Consider the following 15,680-nt stretch of genomic DNA (forward strand, 5'->3'; position numbering starts at 1 on the left):
GAAGAGGCTTGAATACTGTGGTCTCCTTGGACAGCGCTACTCATGTGGACAGATGGAACACCTTGCCATGCGTAAATAGTACTCTTTGCTTCCAACTGAATCAGGGGTGAGAAATCCCTTAAATAAGCTTCCCACGAACTATGTTCATAATTAAAATTGCAAGTATCAAAGGCATCCTTGGAAATCATGGCCTCCCCTGTGAACAAACTTTTCTTCAAATCACTTGCAAAACTGCTATGTACTTCAGGTGACTCTTCGTGTGCAAGGATATGAAGTCCAGTGTTGATAAACAAGTTAAAACTAGACTCAAATCACAATGTTCAAGAAAGTACCTTGGAAGCAACATTGCCAGCAAGGAGATGTCTCAGTGTTTGAATGACACTCAAGCACAAAAGCTTTCCATTTTGCTCTGATAGATTCTCATTCAGTAAAGAAACTATATGGACAAAGCATTCTCCTTCTTGAAAGAGTGCTTGATAGTACTGCACACAGAAAAAACCGGAAAGGCAGACTAATTGTGAGGAGACTAATAAATTTAACAAGGGGAAACCAGTTCCAATGCAAGTAGACTACACTCACTTAAACCATCAAAACATTACCAAAGGATCTGTCTCGAGAATTTCCCTAATGCCACTGAGCAGATCCATAAGCACGTCAATATCCTTGGGTTTGCCCTCAAGGCCACTTTGAGAAAGAGTCTCCAGGTACTTGATGCAAAGTTCCAGCTTAGCTTCTTGGTCGTCTTCAGAGGTTGGAGGTAGCTATGAGGGAAGGCAGACCAAGAAAAACCAGTGTCAGATGATTCTACTGTCAAAACTATGCTTCTTACACACAAGGTGTACCACATAAAGAAAGGAAAACCCTAGCTACAAACAAGCGAGTTGGGAGGAAACATTGCAAAATACCTTCATAACGTCTAGAATATGCCCTAAAGCAAACCTTCTTGACTCTGAATCCCACAGCAAATCAAAAAGAACTTGCAATGTCTTTGTACTGTGCAAGGACACAATCCTTGCTTCCTCTGATGTCAACAAGTACTCTGCAAAAAGGTTAAACACAGCTTCTCTGGAAAGCTTCCAGGTTTCTTTCAAAGTAAGCAGCTTTGAGCTTCCTTCTTGCTCTTCTATCACATCTTGAACAGCTAACTGACTTCCACCTGAATCCAGCATTTTGGTATACTCCTGGAGCTGTATGTCCATCACTTGTGATAGTAACAGCAATGCTTTCAACTTCTCAAAAGCATGGATAGTTTGGTCTGGAGCAAGCTGCAAAATCCGGTGCAGGCTCTTTACAATCATAGTAGCAACGCTGGGAATCCGAGCACACTGCTCAAGGGCCTCCATTAACGCATGGCATTCTGGCTATCCAAGTAAAACATTCCCAGAATGGTTAGTCACTCACGAGTTATAAGATTCAGACGGAAAAAGATCACTGGTAAATTGGTACTATAAACAACTGCAACATGTCAGTTTGGACAAAATATTCGATATAAATTCCATAACCTAGACAGTAGTATCACACCTCCCTCGAATAATGGAACTAGTCAGGTTCAAGGTTCAAACTCTTACCGCATTGTCAGAATTGCTACTGGCCGTTGCAGCAAGCTCCACAAGGGAGATAACCTCCAATCGAAGGGGCTCTGAATCGATACTTTCCTCGCTATGGTTGAAGTCAAGCACGCCAGCAAAATCTGGATCTTGAAGGCCATCCCATCTTCTTTCTTCAGATGAAACTTTGGCATCTATCTCAAAGTAAAAAAAGTGTGCTGAAAACATAACCTCCCAAAGCCCTTCTTCATGGAAAAGAATAAGTACTGCAGGTGAAACAGCCAGCATTTTCTTCAAAACATATAGCACATAATGCTGCAAAGTCGTAGAGCATGATCTGTATTATGGACCAAAAAGACAAAAAGAAGAATTTAGAAACATAAAAAGGTCCCGAGTGCCTTGGTGTTGAGCAAATTAGAGATCATTAACTCATAGTCATAGAGAAAAGGTAAGACGTATAGGCTTATTACCATGTGCTAGAGTATGATATGACTGCCTCCACATTACCACACATTGGAGGCACTCACACTCTTCACTTAACAAACTTGCGAGCTTATTTGAAATGACTTGGCATATAGTTATAGAAATGAGTCCAGCAGTTGCAACCATTCCCACTACAGAAAACAGGCAGAAAAGAATAACCTTATCAAATGTCCTATCAACAAGGAGATTGAAGGGCCATCCCAGCCCTCTTTAGGGACAAGATATGGTCCAGTTTCCTTTTTCTTCCAGGAAAAGATCCTTCAACTAGTGGAAGAAAGGGTGTCCACATGCAAGCAGACTACAACTTTCTCAAGAGTTACAGTATACAATGTAGCAAAAGACGGGGGGAAGGAAGGGAAGGAGGGAGGGCTCCATATAAGCAGTGATGTGTGTGAAAAAATGCGCAGAAGCTCTGTTTGTCTTCCTTCAGCAACCTAAGTAACTGAGGAACCTTGATTCAAGGCACCAAAAAAGACAAAGGGAGAAGAGAGAGAATGAAAGAAAGAAAGAAAGAAAGTTGTATTAATGTCTTCAAAAGGCCAAAATGACCTACGAGACCAAAATGTCTTGGACCAGTCCAAAGGCCAAGCGGCATTGTACAAAGGGATATGGGATTGTGTGATGGATATAATTCTAGCAATACTAGTCTCATCTATTTCGTGTTCTCGTGTTCTTGCCATTCTCACTGTTCTTGCTCATCTGCGTGCTCTTGCTCATCTGTGTTCTTGCTCATTTGTGTGTGTTCTGTGTGCTATAGTGAGCTATGCGTGTGCCCCATAGCTCACGTTCCTCCTACCATTTTACAACTCCTGAGGGCATTATGCCCTAGAGGGGACCCTGTGTTCATTGTGGGCACACCGCCCTAGTCTAGGCGTGCAGGGAAAAGAGGTGTGCTACAAGTACACTAAAAATTTGGCGATCCTGCTGGTGAACTCTGGTGTTTCAGGAGTTCTTGTTGAGTCCATGATAGTATAGTGTTTGCATGTCCAATACACGTTCTCGTGCTAGTACAACCAATCCAATCAAGAGTCCTCTGTCTATACGTTGCTACAGTCGTAGGAATATCAATTTCATACCATCTAGAACCCCTCCTCCACCTCTACCCATGGCTATTGTAAACCTTGGTAACCCTAATCTTGGCAACAACCAAGGTAACCAAGGTAACAACCCAGGCAACAACCAAGGGAACCCCCAACCAAAACCTCTCTCCACAGTGTTGGCCAAGTCAATGTCAAACTTCCCACCCTCAAGGCTCTGCTTCAGAAGATGTGGATGACCATGTGCGGCGTTTCCTCTCTATGTGCAGGAGCAGAGGCTTGGATAGGGAAGATGCCTATGTGGCTCTTTCCGTCCACACTAGAAAGTTCCCCTGATAAGTGGTTCAGCCAATTCCCAGCTGATCATTTTGCAGACTGGGCCACTTTGAGGGACACCTTTGTCCAAACCTTTCCGCCCGGCAACTATGAGGACCGCATTCTCCAGAAACTGGGAACTCTACAATTGCGTCATGTAGAAACAGTATCTGAACTCATGACAAGAACCACAGTGTTGGTGGTCCGGGAGAGTAAGCCAACCACCACCTTGCTGGAGTTTCAAGAGCTAGCCTCCCAGCTAGAAAACGCAAGACAAATGTTTGAAGGTGCTGCAACCTCACTGGAAGATCCAGTGGCTATCCTCAAAAGGGGGAAGCTTTGAAGCTTCAAAAGACAAAGGAGAGGATGGCACATTGGCTCAGCCGAAGAGGGAGATTGAAGCTGAAGGGAGAGAGTTAGGGTTTCATGTGGGAGACACACACAAAGAAGAAGGGAGAGAGAGAGAGAGAGACATGTGGTAATAAGTCAACTCACAGTATGAGTGTGTGACTCCCCTATCACACATGTATATTTGCTCTAGTACACATAGTGCACTTAGTACATTAAAAGTACTAAGTGTACTATGTACTATAAAACTTATGGGCTAGTACACACTATAAGGGTGTGACTCCCCTATCACATGTATATTTGCTCTAGTACACATAGTACGCTTAGTACATTAAAAGTACTAAGTGTACTATGTACTATAAAACTTATGGGCTAGTACACACTATAAGGGTGGGCATAATGCCTTTACCCCAACAACCTCCCACTTAGAGGCAAAGTGCCCTTAAATGAAGGAAAAGAAAAAATCAGCATGTACATGATAATATACAAGGCCATATCAAAGCTGAAACTGGCCTCAGCCAATGCCCATTAAGTGTCTGCAATGAGCAAACCGCTCTGGAGGCAAACTCTTTGTCAACAGATCAGCCGGGTTGTCATCCGTATGAATCTTGACAAGCTGATCAGCTTGTTCTCTATCACCTCTCTGATGAAGTGATACTTCACATCCACATGCTTCGTCTTTGCATGAAAGACAAGGTTCTTTGCCAACTGGATGGCACTCTGACTGTCACAATGCAACAATGGAATATCCCCTGTATAACCTAAATCAACCACTAACCGAGATAGCCATAATGCCTCCTTGCAAGCCTCTGTGGCTGCAATATACTCGGCCTCTGTAGTAGATAAGGCAGTGCACTTCTGCATCCTGGATATCCATGACACAGCACCCCCTGTGAATGTAAACACATAACCGGTAGTAGACTTCCGGTTATCTAGATGACCGGCATAATCCGAATCCGTGTAACCATGCACTAATGCATCCTGTTTGCCAAAGCAGATACACATATCCTGTGTGCCCTTCAGGTATCTCATGACACCTTTCACTGCTTCCCAATGCTTCTTGCTAGGCTTGGCCATGTATCTAGTAACCACTCCCACTGCAAATGCAATGTCCGGCCTGGTAGCAACCATGGCATACATGAGACTGCCACAAGCTGAAGCATACGGAATCTTGGCCATATCAGCCCTGTCACTATCCGACTGTGGGCTGTCCATAGCACTGAGTTTCACATATGGAGACAAAGGAGTACTAGTCTTCTTCCCCCCTTCCATATTGAACCTCTGCAAAACTTTGCCAATGTATTCCTTCTCAGACAAATACAACACATGCTGATTTCTGTCCCGAAGTATCCGCATACCCAAAATGTGATTTGCATCACCCAAATCCTTCATATCAAAGGTCTGATGCAGCCTCTTCTTCAAGGCATCCATCTATTTACGAGATTTCCCGGCAATCAACATATCATCAACATACAAGATGAGGATCAATAGACTGCCATCCAAAGCTTTCTTGGTGTATAAGCAGTGATCTATGTCACTCCTCCTGAAATCCTGGGATTTCATGAATGTATCAAATTTATGATACCATTCCCTTGGTGCCTGTTTGAGCCCATAAAGACTCTTTTTTAGCTTGCATACAAGCTTCTCCTTTCCAATCACTGCATAACCCTCTGGCTGTTGCATATATATCTCCTCATGGAGATCACCGTGAAGAAAAGCAGTCTTCACATCCATCTGAATCAAATCCAGATCATCATGAGCAACCAAAGCTAATACAGCTCTAAGTGTGGTCATTAGAGAAGATCTCATCAAAGTCCACACCATATTCCTGCTTGAAGCCCTTAGCCACTAACCTGGCTTTGTATCTTGGCTTTGCATCAGGTGCAACTTTGAGCCTGTAAACCCACTTGCATGGAAAAACCTTCTTGCCTGTAGGCAAATGCACCAACTTCCATGTTCCATTTTTGTGCAGAGAATCCATCTCTGACTTCATAGCACGCTCCCAAAGAGCCTTGTCTGCCCTCTGTAAAGCCTCCTTATAACAAGAGGGCTCCCCACAGTCAGTGAGCATCAAGTAGTCAACCCCTGGAACAAACCTGTCAAGGGATCTGGAGGGTCTTGTGGACCTCCGTACCCAATGATCATCATTTGCAGGTTGCTGTCCAGCCTGCATATCACCTGTTGGTGGCTCCTGTTCCATGCCATAAGGTTGAAAGATCATGCCCGGTATCTCCTCTAACTGTGGGATATCCATAGGGATATCTTCTGCCATCTCTAGCTGTCCATTTGGACCATTTTCAGCACCATTTAAGGGCTGGTTTTGTTGCTATAATGGCTGATTTACAGCCCTTGGTTGTTGTCCATGATGTCCATCATCATCAAAGATGACTCTGCCAGGCTCCTGTTGCCTTGCAGGCTCCTTATACATGCATGTTTCATCAAAAATGACATCATTGCTGCGTATAATCTTTCTATTCACTGGATCCCAAAGTCTATACCCCATTTCACCTCTGTCACCATATCCTAGGAATATGCATTTGTGAGACTTAGGATCAAGTTTGGTGCGTATTTCCCTGCGTATGTGCACGTACGCAACGCAACCAAACACTCTCAAGTGCTTGTAGGACGGAGGCTTCCCTGTCCATACTTCCTCTGGCACTTTCCCACCAAGCCTCGTGTTAGGTGACCTGTTTATAAGATGAACGGCTGTCATAACAGCTTCAGCCCAAAAACCATAAGGTAACGCAGCATGTGACAACATAGAACGGACCTTCTCCTGAATGGTCCTGTTCATCCTCTCTGCTGTCCCGTTTTGTGGAGGATCATAAGGAGCAGAGAGCTCCCTCTTGATGCCTTTGAAACTGTTTGGACATATACTCTCCACCATTGTCGGAACGCAAAGCCTTCAGTGTTTTGCCAATTTGATTCTCAACATGAGCAACAAACTTCTCAAACACTGAGAATGTATCACTCTTCAAACGAAGAGGATAAACCCACACCTTGCGTGTGGCATCATCAATAAAAGACACAAAATATTTTGCCCCTCCCAAAGAAAGCTGAGGCATCTCACATACATCTGTATGCACAAGCTCTAACTGAGTATCTTTCTATCCAAGAGCTTTCTTATGGGGGCACTGGAGTTGCCTGCCACCATATATACAATGCTCACAAAACTGAAAACTTGAGAACTTTAGAGAAGGCAAGTAACCAAAACGAGACAATTGCTCCATTCCTTTGACACTCATGTGTCCTAACTGGCTATGCCACAGAGATTTCCGGCAGCTCGGTTGCATTTACATTAGCATGGTGACAAACATTAGCATGCATCAAGTAAAGAGTGTCCACCTTAGAGCCTCTGGCAACAACCAGTGAGCCCTTACTAATCTTCCACTTTCCACCACCAAATGTGGTAACATAACCAGTATCATCAAGCTGTCCAGTAGAAAACAGGTTCTTCTTGATCTCAGGCACATGCCTGACATCATGGAGCATAAGCTGTGAGCCATCTAAAAACACAAGCCTCACATCACCTCTGCCAAGAATCTGGCATGCATGGTTGTCACCCAAATAAACTACTCCTTCATTGCGAGCAGTATACCTGACAAACAAGTCTCTGCAACCTGTGACATGAAAGGAGGCACCTGAATCAATGATCCATGAGTGCATACCATGACCATCTCTTGCATGGAGTGAATGGGCATCAAGTGAAGACATGAATAGGACTTCATCCTCACTGTCACCTGCATGTGACACATTGACTTCTTCAATCTTGACTCCACTTTTGCCCTTTGGCTTCATCTTTGTCTTTGTCTTTGCCTTTGCCCTTTTCCTTTTGATCATTCTTCCATTTGTAGCATTGCTTTTTGAAGTGTCCCTTCTTGCCACAATAATGGCATTCCAAGTCCTTTTTGGAGCGGGACTTGCTCCTTCCCTGTTCTTGGCTTTTACCCCTTTGTTGGGATCTCCCACGTGCATTCATTGCATTGGACTTTCCAATAGAGTTGTTCTTCCTGTTCATCTCCTCTTGAAGGAGAGCACCCTCCACATCTACATATGACAGCATAGCATTTGAATTGCTAGTGGCTGTCCTGAATGTGTCCCAACTCTCTGGCAAAGTGCATAAAAGAAAGGTGGCTTTGAACTCATCATCCATTGCCAACTTTTGATTGATGACCTGGCTAACAACACCATTAAACTCATTTAGATGGGCTATCATAGACGCCCCTTCCTTCATTTGAAGACCTATGAGTTTCTTCAACCAATACACTTTGCTTGAGGCACTTTGCTGGGCATACAAGTCCTGCAATCTTTGCCACATTCCCCAAGCTGTCTTCTCTTCACGTATGCTGAAAAGTAAAGTGTCTGACACAGACAACATGATGGTGGATCTTGCTAGCTCATCCATATCTTCCCATTCTTCAGCAGTAAGAGAAGCGGGCATTACACCCCTTTCTTTGATGGGCTTGTGCTGCTTCTTCTGGAGCAACACATTATAGCACTGGGTTTGCCAAATGTCATAATTATGTGAGCCTTCAAGCTTCTTGATGTGAAGCAATGAAGAGCTCTCACCTGTGGTTGCCATAGCAATATGCAACCTTTGACACAGTCAATACCTGACTGTGCAAACACTGCACCAAAGCACACAAAATGCTCACAGTTGTTCTCCCAAAGTTTATCTCCCACTGCGGAAGCACGAATGCAACTCTCTTCCCACTGAATGTGATAAAATCACCAAAATCTGGTTGCTGCAGATTTATGACAGCACCTTAGATGTGCTCTGTTCCCCTTCCAAAATACTATACAACAGTACTAAGTGCTCACCAATGATATACCAAATCTGTACCGGCAAGTACAGCAGCTGAAAATGAGCCTTTTCCTTACTCAAATCAATGTACAGCCATGCCAAAACTTGTACAAAGTTGTACCAAATCTGTACCAACAAGTACAGTAGCAGTAAATGCTCTCCTGGCTGTCCAACTGAGTGAAAATCAGACCTTGACAGTCCCCACCACTGCATACAACAGTCCCGGACAGAAATTGGGCAAAAGCCCCTTGACTGCAAGTGGATTTCTAAGGGTTCAAGGCATAAAAGTCTTCCCTGCTGCTTTGCCAAGCTCAACAAGCACAAAATCTTGAAAAGCCCCTTGATTCAAGATCAATTTCTGATCATGAATGGTACATTAATGCACATGAAGGCATCCCGAGTCTTCACAATGCTTCCCCCTGGCCACATATACATCCAATACATAAAAGCCCCTTGATTTACTGGCACATTGTGTGCTTGACAGGCATCAACACATTGCCCAAAGCATCAAATGCCAGTGCCTGCATGCAAATCAACCCAATTGGCACAAAAGCCCTTTGATTTGCACTCCAATTTCCTGCAATTTAGCCCCGAATGTGAGATTGCTCACATCATACAGCATGTATGAATGCCCAATGGCACAATTACATCAAAAGCCCCAAATGTTGACACCCAATTTCCTGCAAATTGACCCGGAATGTGACCAATGTCACCCAATGTTGCCAATTTTGCTCAAAATATGAGCCATTTGGACCTGTACCTGCTCAATTGATGAAAATGGACATGCAAATCCCAAAATTGAAGCAAATACCTCGTACAAATTTAGTAGGCGGGAATTGGTGACGGGCTGTTGCAGGTTACAGATGCTGTATTTGTGTGCTGTACGGCTGTTGAAGGGAGCTGCCTTCTTGGGCACCATCATCCGCACGCGTGCCTCGCCAGCACCAACCTTGCGGGCGAGCTCATTGACGGGCTTCAGCTGCTGGCCGCTGAAGGTCGCAGGGGAGAGGTCGGAGTGGGCGCCAGGGTGCTGTTTGGGCAGGCGAGGGACCAGACGGCGCTGCTAAACGCCTACGCCTCCTACGCTCCTTGCGCGTGTTGGCCCGCAGCGCTGTTTGGGCAGGCGAGGGACCAGACGGCACTGCTAAACGCCTACGCCTCCTATGCTCCTTGCGCGTGTTGGCCCGCAGCACATCCCTCCACAGCACGCCCTGTTCGTTGGGCCACAAGAAGAAGCGTGTGGCGCGCAGTATCTCCCTGTAGAGAGCGAGGGCCACCCTACGCGTGCTGGTGAGGCGCCGCTGCCCTTCCTCCTCGCTCGCCGGCTTCTTGCTACCGCCCGCTACCACGTGTTTTGCTCACGCTGCCCAAAGTCCAGCGCTGTCTCCAATGCTCACACGCACAGGCTGTCGACCTTCAGCCATGCCTGCTTGGACACACACCTGCAAGCTACCTGCCTGCGCTTCACCTGTAGCATCTCCAATGCTGGCGTTGACCTTGCGCTGGTTTGCCCTATTCTGCACACAGCAACGATACACACATGTGCCTTAGCACCTACACAAGCTTCAGCCCAATAGCTCCTGCCCATGTTGCAGCTTACGGTGACCTTGGCTCTGATACCAGTTGAAGGGAGAGAGTTAGGGTTTCATGTGGGAGACACACACAGAGAAGAAGGGAGAGAGAGAGAGAGAGAGAGACATGTGGGGATAAGTCAACTCACAGTATGAGTGTGTGACTCCCCTATCACACATGTATATTTGCTCTAGTACACATAGTGCACTTAGTACATTAAAAGTACTAAGTGTACTATGTACTATAAAACTTATGGGCTAGTACACACTATAAGGGTAGGCATAATGCCTTTACCCCAACAGAAGCACTAATAGGCCAGCAAGAAGCAAAGCAAGGAGTATGGAGTGCCATTTGCCAAACGCCACACCATACTCCACAAGAATGTTCCAAAAGAAGATATTGCACCTTCTGTGCCAAAAATGGCCATGAAGACAAGGAATGCTACTATCTTAAAGGTGTCTGCCAACTTCACCAACAACAGCAGCAACTTGCACCTGCCCAAGCCACAGTTCACCACACTCCAACTTATGCTCCGTCACCCCCATCAGCGTACCACCAATCCACTAATCCTTCAACACAAGCCTACGCACCTCCCGCTCCTTCCTATCCACACAACCCCGCCCCACCACGATCATACCTTCCACCACTCATCCCTATCTCACCTGCTCTCCCCACTGCTTTCGCTGCCCCTACACCAGCTGCTCCTCCACAACCACCCCGACCACCAGCTCCTCGTAATCGTCCAATCCTCTGTTACAGGTGTGGGGAGTATGGGCATTACCAAAGCCGTTGTTCCCTTCCAGAAGGTACAACTCCTTGCCGACACTGTCCAAGAGAACAAGAATCACTATACCCACTACTGTCCCAAACAACGGGCATCAACCTCCACTGACTTCACATTTCCAACCCCATCTTCTGCCCATCTAATCTCAGTAGAAAATGAAGCACCACCACCCTCCCCATCCCATCTTCTTCTTTGGGTATAACACCTTCACCACTCTCCTCAACACAACCTCAACACCTCACCACTGCAGCTGTCACCCGTGCTCAATCCAAGGCCATGGGGGGCATAGAACCATTAGTCGAAAAGCAAGGGGAAACCTCTTCGCCTATCCATCATAACGTGGTAGATCATGCATTTTTGGAAGCCTTCAAAGAGTTACAAGATGCTTCCCCAATGGTAGATACACCTGCGCTAAGTGTCCCACTTCTGCCCGGCACCACATCATCAGCTTTCTCCATGGGGACTCTCCTTCAAGAAAATGGAAAGAGAGGCAGGGAAGAAGGGGGGAGAGAGGCGGGGGGGATGGAGGGGGGTGGGGGGAGAGAGGTTGTGCACACGCACACAAAACAAACCCAAAGAGAGGGAGGGAGAGGTCCAAGGTCCACGTGGGAGGAGGGGGTGTTATGGTCTCTAACCCATTATGGGCCAGTTTCCTACTTGGGACAAAACTTCTTAATACACACTACAGGACACCCCCACTTGGCATACACGATAACTGACTAACAGACTATTTGAAAAACACAAAATCCTCATAAACTGATGTGAGATTAATGTAGGCAAAATTTGCAACCACTTTCATGTTTACCTTGGGACCTGCAAGGCATTCACATCCCTAGAGAGGGAGGGGGGAACAGCATGGGCAGGGGAGGGAGGAGGGGTGCTCGTGCAGGAGACGGACGTTTACGGCGGCTCTCTAACTCTCTCAGCTGTTATGGACCAGTTTCCTACTTGGTAAAAGCACGAAACTTATCCATACACACAACGAAACACAGCAGCTTGCATACACAACAACTACTTAAGAGACTATTTGAAAAACACAAATCCCTACTAAAATGATGTGAGATTAGTGTACATGAAATCTGCTTCACTTATCAATAAGCAAGATTTGAACATTCAATACCTCGGAACCTGCAAGGAGTCCATATTCCTAAAGATCCCCAGCAATACTTTCACAATCCATCTTGTGGCGAGTTCCCAATAAGAACCACCTGTTAGAAGAGACTCATGACTACCAGAAATACCCGTAACAAAACCACGAATGTCACCAGCTGCTACCAGAAATGAACACAGAACTTTGCATAGTTGGGAAACTTGTGAATTCCAGCCTTGAAGATTATCCCCATCCATGTCTTCTTCCTACTCAAAATCAAGAGAAGCATTACACTGAGAAGACAAAATATGTCTGCAGGATTGAATGTTTAGGGTTCTAAGGGATCTTACTTGTAAAGTCAGCTTAGGTGAGATAAAGGCCGCCCACACAAAAATTTCAACAAATTTATCAACCCCACCCTTTTCATAAAGGTATTGTAAACCACTTAGGTTACGAAAGCTGAATGATATTGTATCCAATAGACAGTTAAGTCTTCCAAAAATGTGTACTCCAAAGGTATACTTAAATAAGATACAAATTTCTGACAATACACATCCATCATAAACAAGGACTATCAGGGAGCCCAGAATCCTTCTATTTCAACAAATTTATCAACGCAGCCCTTTTCATAAAGATATTGTAAACCGGTTACGTTATGAAAGCTGCATGATATTGTATCCAATAAACAGTTAAGTCTGGACTGCAAAGTCTTCCGAATTTGGACCGCTTAGGTTAGGAAAGCTGCATGATATTGTATCCAATAGACAGTTAAGTCTTCCAAAAATTGGAATGCAAAGGCCTACCTAAAGAAGATACAAGTCTGTGACAATACACATCCATCATATACAAGCACTAGTAGGAAGTCGAATCTCCAATCTCTAATGCTATGTTTTGCGTTGAGAAACGTGCCCCTCATTGGGCTGAAGACGTGTACCTTTATTTTGACTGAGAGCTTGATCCTTTATTGAAAACCTGTAACTACTTGTAACTTGTTCCTCCGCTCGTCCTTGTACCATGGCGGCTGGGCTAAGCATCTGGGGGGTTCATACCCCATGGGTTCCCTCATCCTGGCTCAACCGGGATACTTGATGTTGAAGAACCACTTGGCTGTGTTTACCTGTCTTGACCAAAAGCAGCTACCTTTGTTTTCCAATCATGCACCAATTCAGCACCTCTGGGATCATCCATACCACCGCAAGGTCAAGACGCTGGCGAGGGTTTCATTCCTGCGCAATGAAATACGGGTGGGTGGGACATGGGCGGCGATGATACCCTGGGATCTTCAAGGCTCTGACACGAGTGTCACATGCGGAAGAACTGCATGTATTAAGAATTGTGCAAAATGTAGAGATGAACACAGAGAAGAGAGAAGGATGTTGTTATAACAGTGTTCTCTGTATATATGTATCAATATGTACATAGATGGCCTCCAGAAAGGTAACACCTATGCATATGACTTGCCCCAAAAGCCTAGGGAACAGATGATTAAAGAAGGAATGAACTAGCCTATAAAATCGTCGTACCAACTGTGTTGAGGCATGGTTCCACATGGGGGTTTGGCAATAAAGTGGATTGTGCACGGAAAAGTGGCTCCGGCTGCAGAATGGTAGTAATCTGGATTGAGAGTGGATATCCAGGCTGGGATAGGATCCTGATAGACATTATCTAAATCAGGGTGGAAGTATGTGTGTATAGGTTAATGTGTATAAGATAATTGGGCCTATCAAGGGGGATGTGAAGCACAAGTGACCAAGATAGAAAATGAGAGTGGTAGCAAGTCATACATCCTCTTTCGGTTCCCTAATTTAGGGTTTTTTGAGTTGTTTGACAAAGGTGGACCCTAAGATCCTAGCAACACAGATGTTCATATCCCATGAATTTGCTATGGTCAGGTCCATAGCCAATGCATTCCATGTAATGAGACAAAGTAGTCAGAGAGTTTGTTGTTGAGTTAAGATCTATTCATCAGAGGCTAGACCTTTTGAAATTCGTATTAAGGTCTAGAGGTCAAATTAAAACATACAGCTTGTACCAACTTCCTAGTCAAGGTGGGCAACAAGCCATTGACAGTCATCCTGTGATACAACTCATGTTTAGAACTGAGAAGCCTGCCTGGAATTTAAAGAAACGGGACACTCTTAATGTCACATTTAAGAGGGTGGAACAGTTAGCATAACTAGCCAGACTTACATATAAAAACAAACTGTTACACAACCCATACACGACCCTAAGTTTGGCTGTGAATGGCTGAGATACCAAAGCCTCATTATCTTCTGCCTTCAATCAGCAGGTTCACAGCACTAGCCTACCTCTAGAGGCGTCCTTAAATCATAGTAAACCAGTAGCACATGCCTTGAAGAAAAAAGATCAAGAGAACGCTACAAGCAACCTAGTCTCTGAGAGTTTACCCTTCTAATATTCAACGATGGTGCTGACCACAAATCAATAGGTGTTTCTTATGTTTGAAAATGCTGATACAAAAAGAAACTGGAAAAAGAAGCTGCAATCATGTTATCTTTGACTTAAAACTAAAGTGCCAGGATACACAGCCTCTCTCAAAACCTCAAGGGATAGGACCTGCCTCTGAAAGTCTCCAGGAGAGCACCTACAATTCACAGGGAAAAAGTGTAGTTGTGTAAGAAAAATAAGGCAGAAGCATGGGCTTGTAGACTCAACTAACTTATTTGAAAAGCATGATGTGAAAGATGCCACAAACTGGTAATATTCGCTCTCTTATTTTGCATGTATGCATGTAAGAGGGTGTAACTTGTACAGACTCGTCTGAATGTTTAAACCTCTTGTCGACAATCCGAACAAAATGTTAGCAGGAATACATAACATTAAAAAAGGGCTCGCCTAACACTTAGAGATGTTCCGTAGGATAAGAAACGACAGACGAACCTCATAACCGCCATAATATACACGTGCGTGCATGTAGTATACATATGTTATGTTCTCTATTTTGAAGCAATGGTATTTGTGAAGGGTTTCCTTTTAAAAACCGTCAGTTCCCTCTGCCCTTCCTAAACTGGTTTATAACGCAAGGGCTTAAATTTATTTGACAAAAACATTTAAACGGAAGCTAATCTTTCTACTTCCATGCAGCTACACAAAATCATGCTCCCAGGGAAAAATGATAGGAAAGAGAATCCTAATCTGGATTGTAGAAAGAAAAGAAAGAAAGTAAGTAATATTAACATCTACAAAAAACCCTAAGGGTTTACGAGACCTTGAGTGATACAATGATACCATGGGTATACTGAGCCATGGAAAAAGTAACTAAAAGGGTAACTCTCGATCCAATCAACTGCAGCTGATATGAAAGCTAGACAATTCTAACTCCCACAGTTGAGCTACAAAATGAATGATTTTATGTTGACATGAGCTGCACAGTGGCAGTAGAAGTTGAGCTTCTGCATATGTCTGCAGCTTGTGATCCAACACATATGCAGGAAAAACTGCATCTCGTGACAACATGACAGCAAGCTCAAATGACCCAGATCTAATCAAGGTGACTTCAACATGGCCATAAGATAACAAGATTGGTCAGAAGCATTGAGAATCACAAGGAAGCTCTGGATAGGAATATGAAATGCAGAATATAATCAAAATAACGCCACCTTCTACAAAAACAACAACATATTGAAAAAATGTACCGCATAAAAGGCAATCAAATACTTCAAATGGAGTTTCCAAAAAT

At 44.5% G+C, this 15,680-nt stretch overlaps 1 protein-coding gene across 8 annotated transcripts in view; it reads right to left on the reverse strand.

Annotated features, from left to right (window-relative positions):
- The window catches only part of LOC147615368 (binding protein), a 188,326-nt gene that overhangs the window by 141,278 nt on the left and 31,368 nt on the right, over positions 1-15,680 (reverse strand). For 7 of the 8 annotated variants that reach the window (XR_015262839.1, XR_015262837.1, XR_015262836.1 and 4 more), the window contains exons 9-15: positions 14,526-14,585; positions 12,331-12,439; positions 12,011-12,246; positions 1,569-1,884; positions 906-1,361; positions 600-761; positions 333-482 (exon numbers count right to left, since the gene is read on the reverse strand). Coding sequence is in view for 1 of the 8 variants with exons in the window: in XM_086779460.1 (XP_086635586.1) it covers positions 333-482; positions 600-761; positions 906-1,361; positions 1,569-1,884; positions 12,011-12,246; positions 12,331-12,439; positions 14,526-14,585 (1,489 nt within the window). In the remaining 7 variants the exon portion in view is untranslated. Of the gene's footprint in view, positions 1-332; positions 483-599; positions 762-905; positions 1,362-1,568; positions 1,885-12,010; positions 12,247-12,330; positions 12,440-14,525; positions 14,586-15,680 lie in introns of those variants that run through there. The other variant, XR_015262840.1, reaches the window with a different exon arrangement.

The sequence above is a fragment of the Cibotium barometz genome, chromosome 40, assembly GCF_041138505.1.
Source record: "Cibotium barometz isolate CiBa-2024 chromosome 40, ASM4113850v1, whole genome shotgun sequence".
Taxonomy (NCBI): domain Eukaryota; kingdom Viridiplantae; phylum Streptophyta; class Polypodiopsida; order Cyatheales; family Cibotiaceae; genus Cibotium; species Cibotium barometz.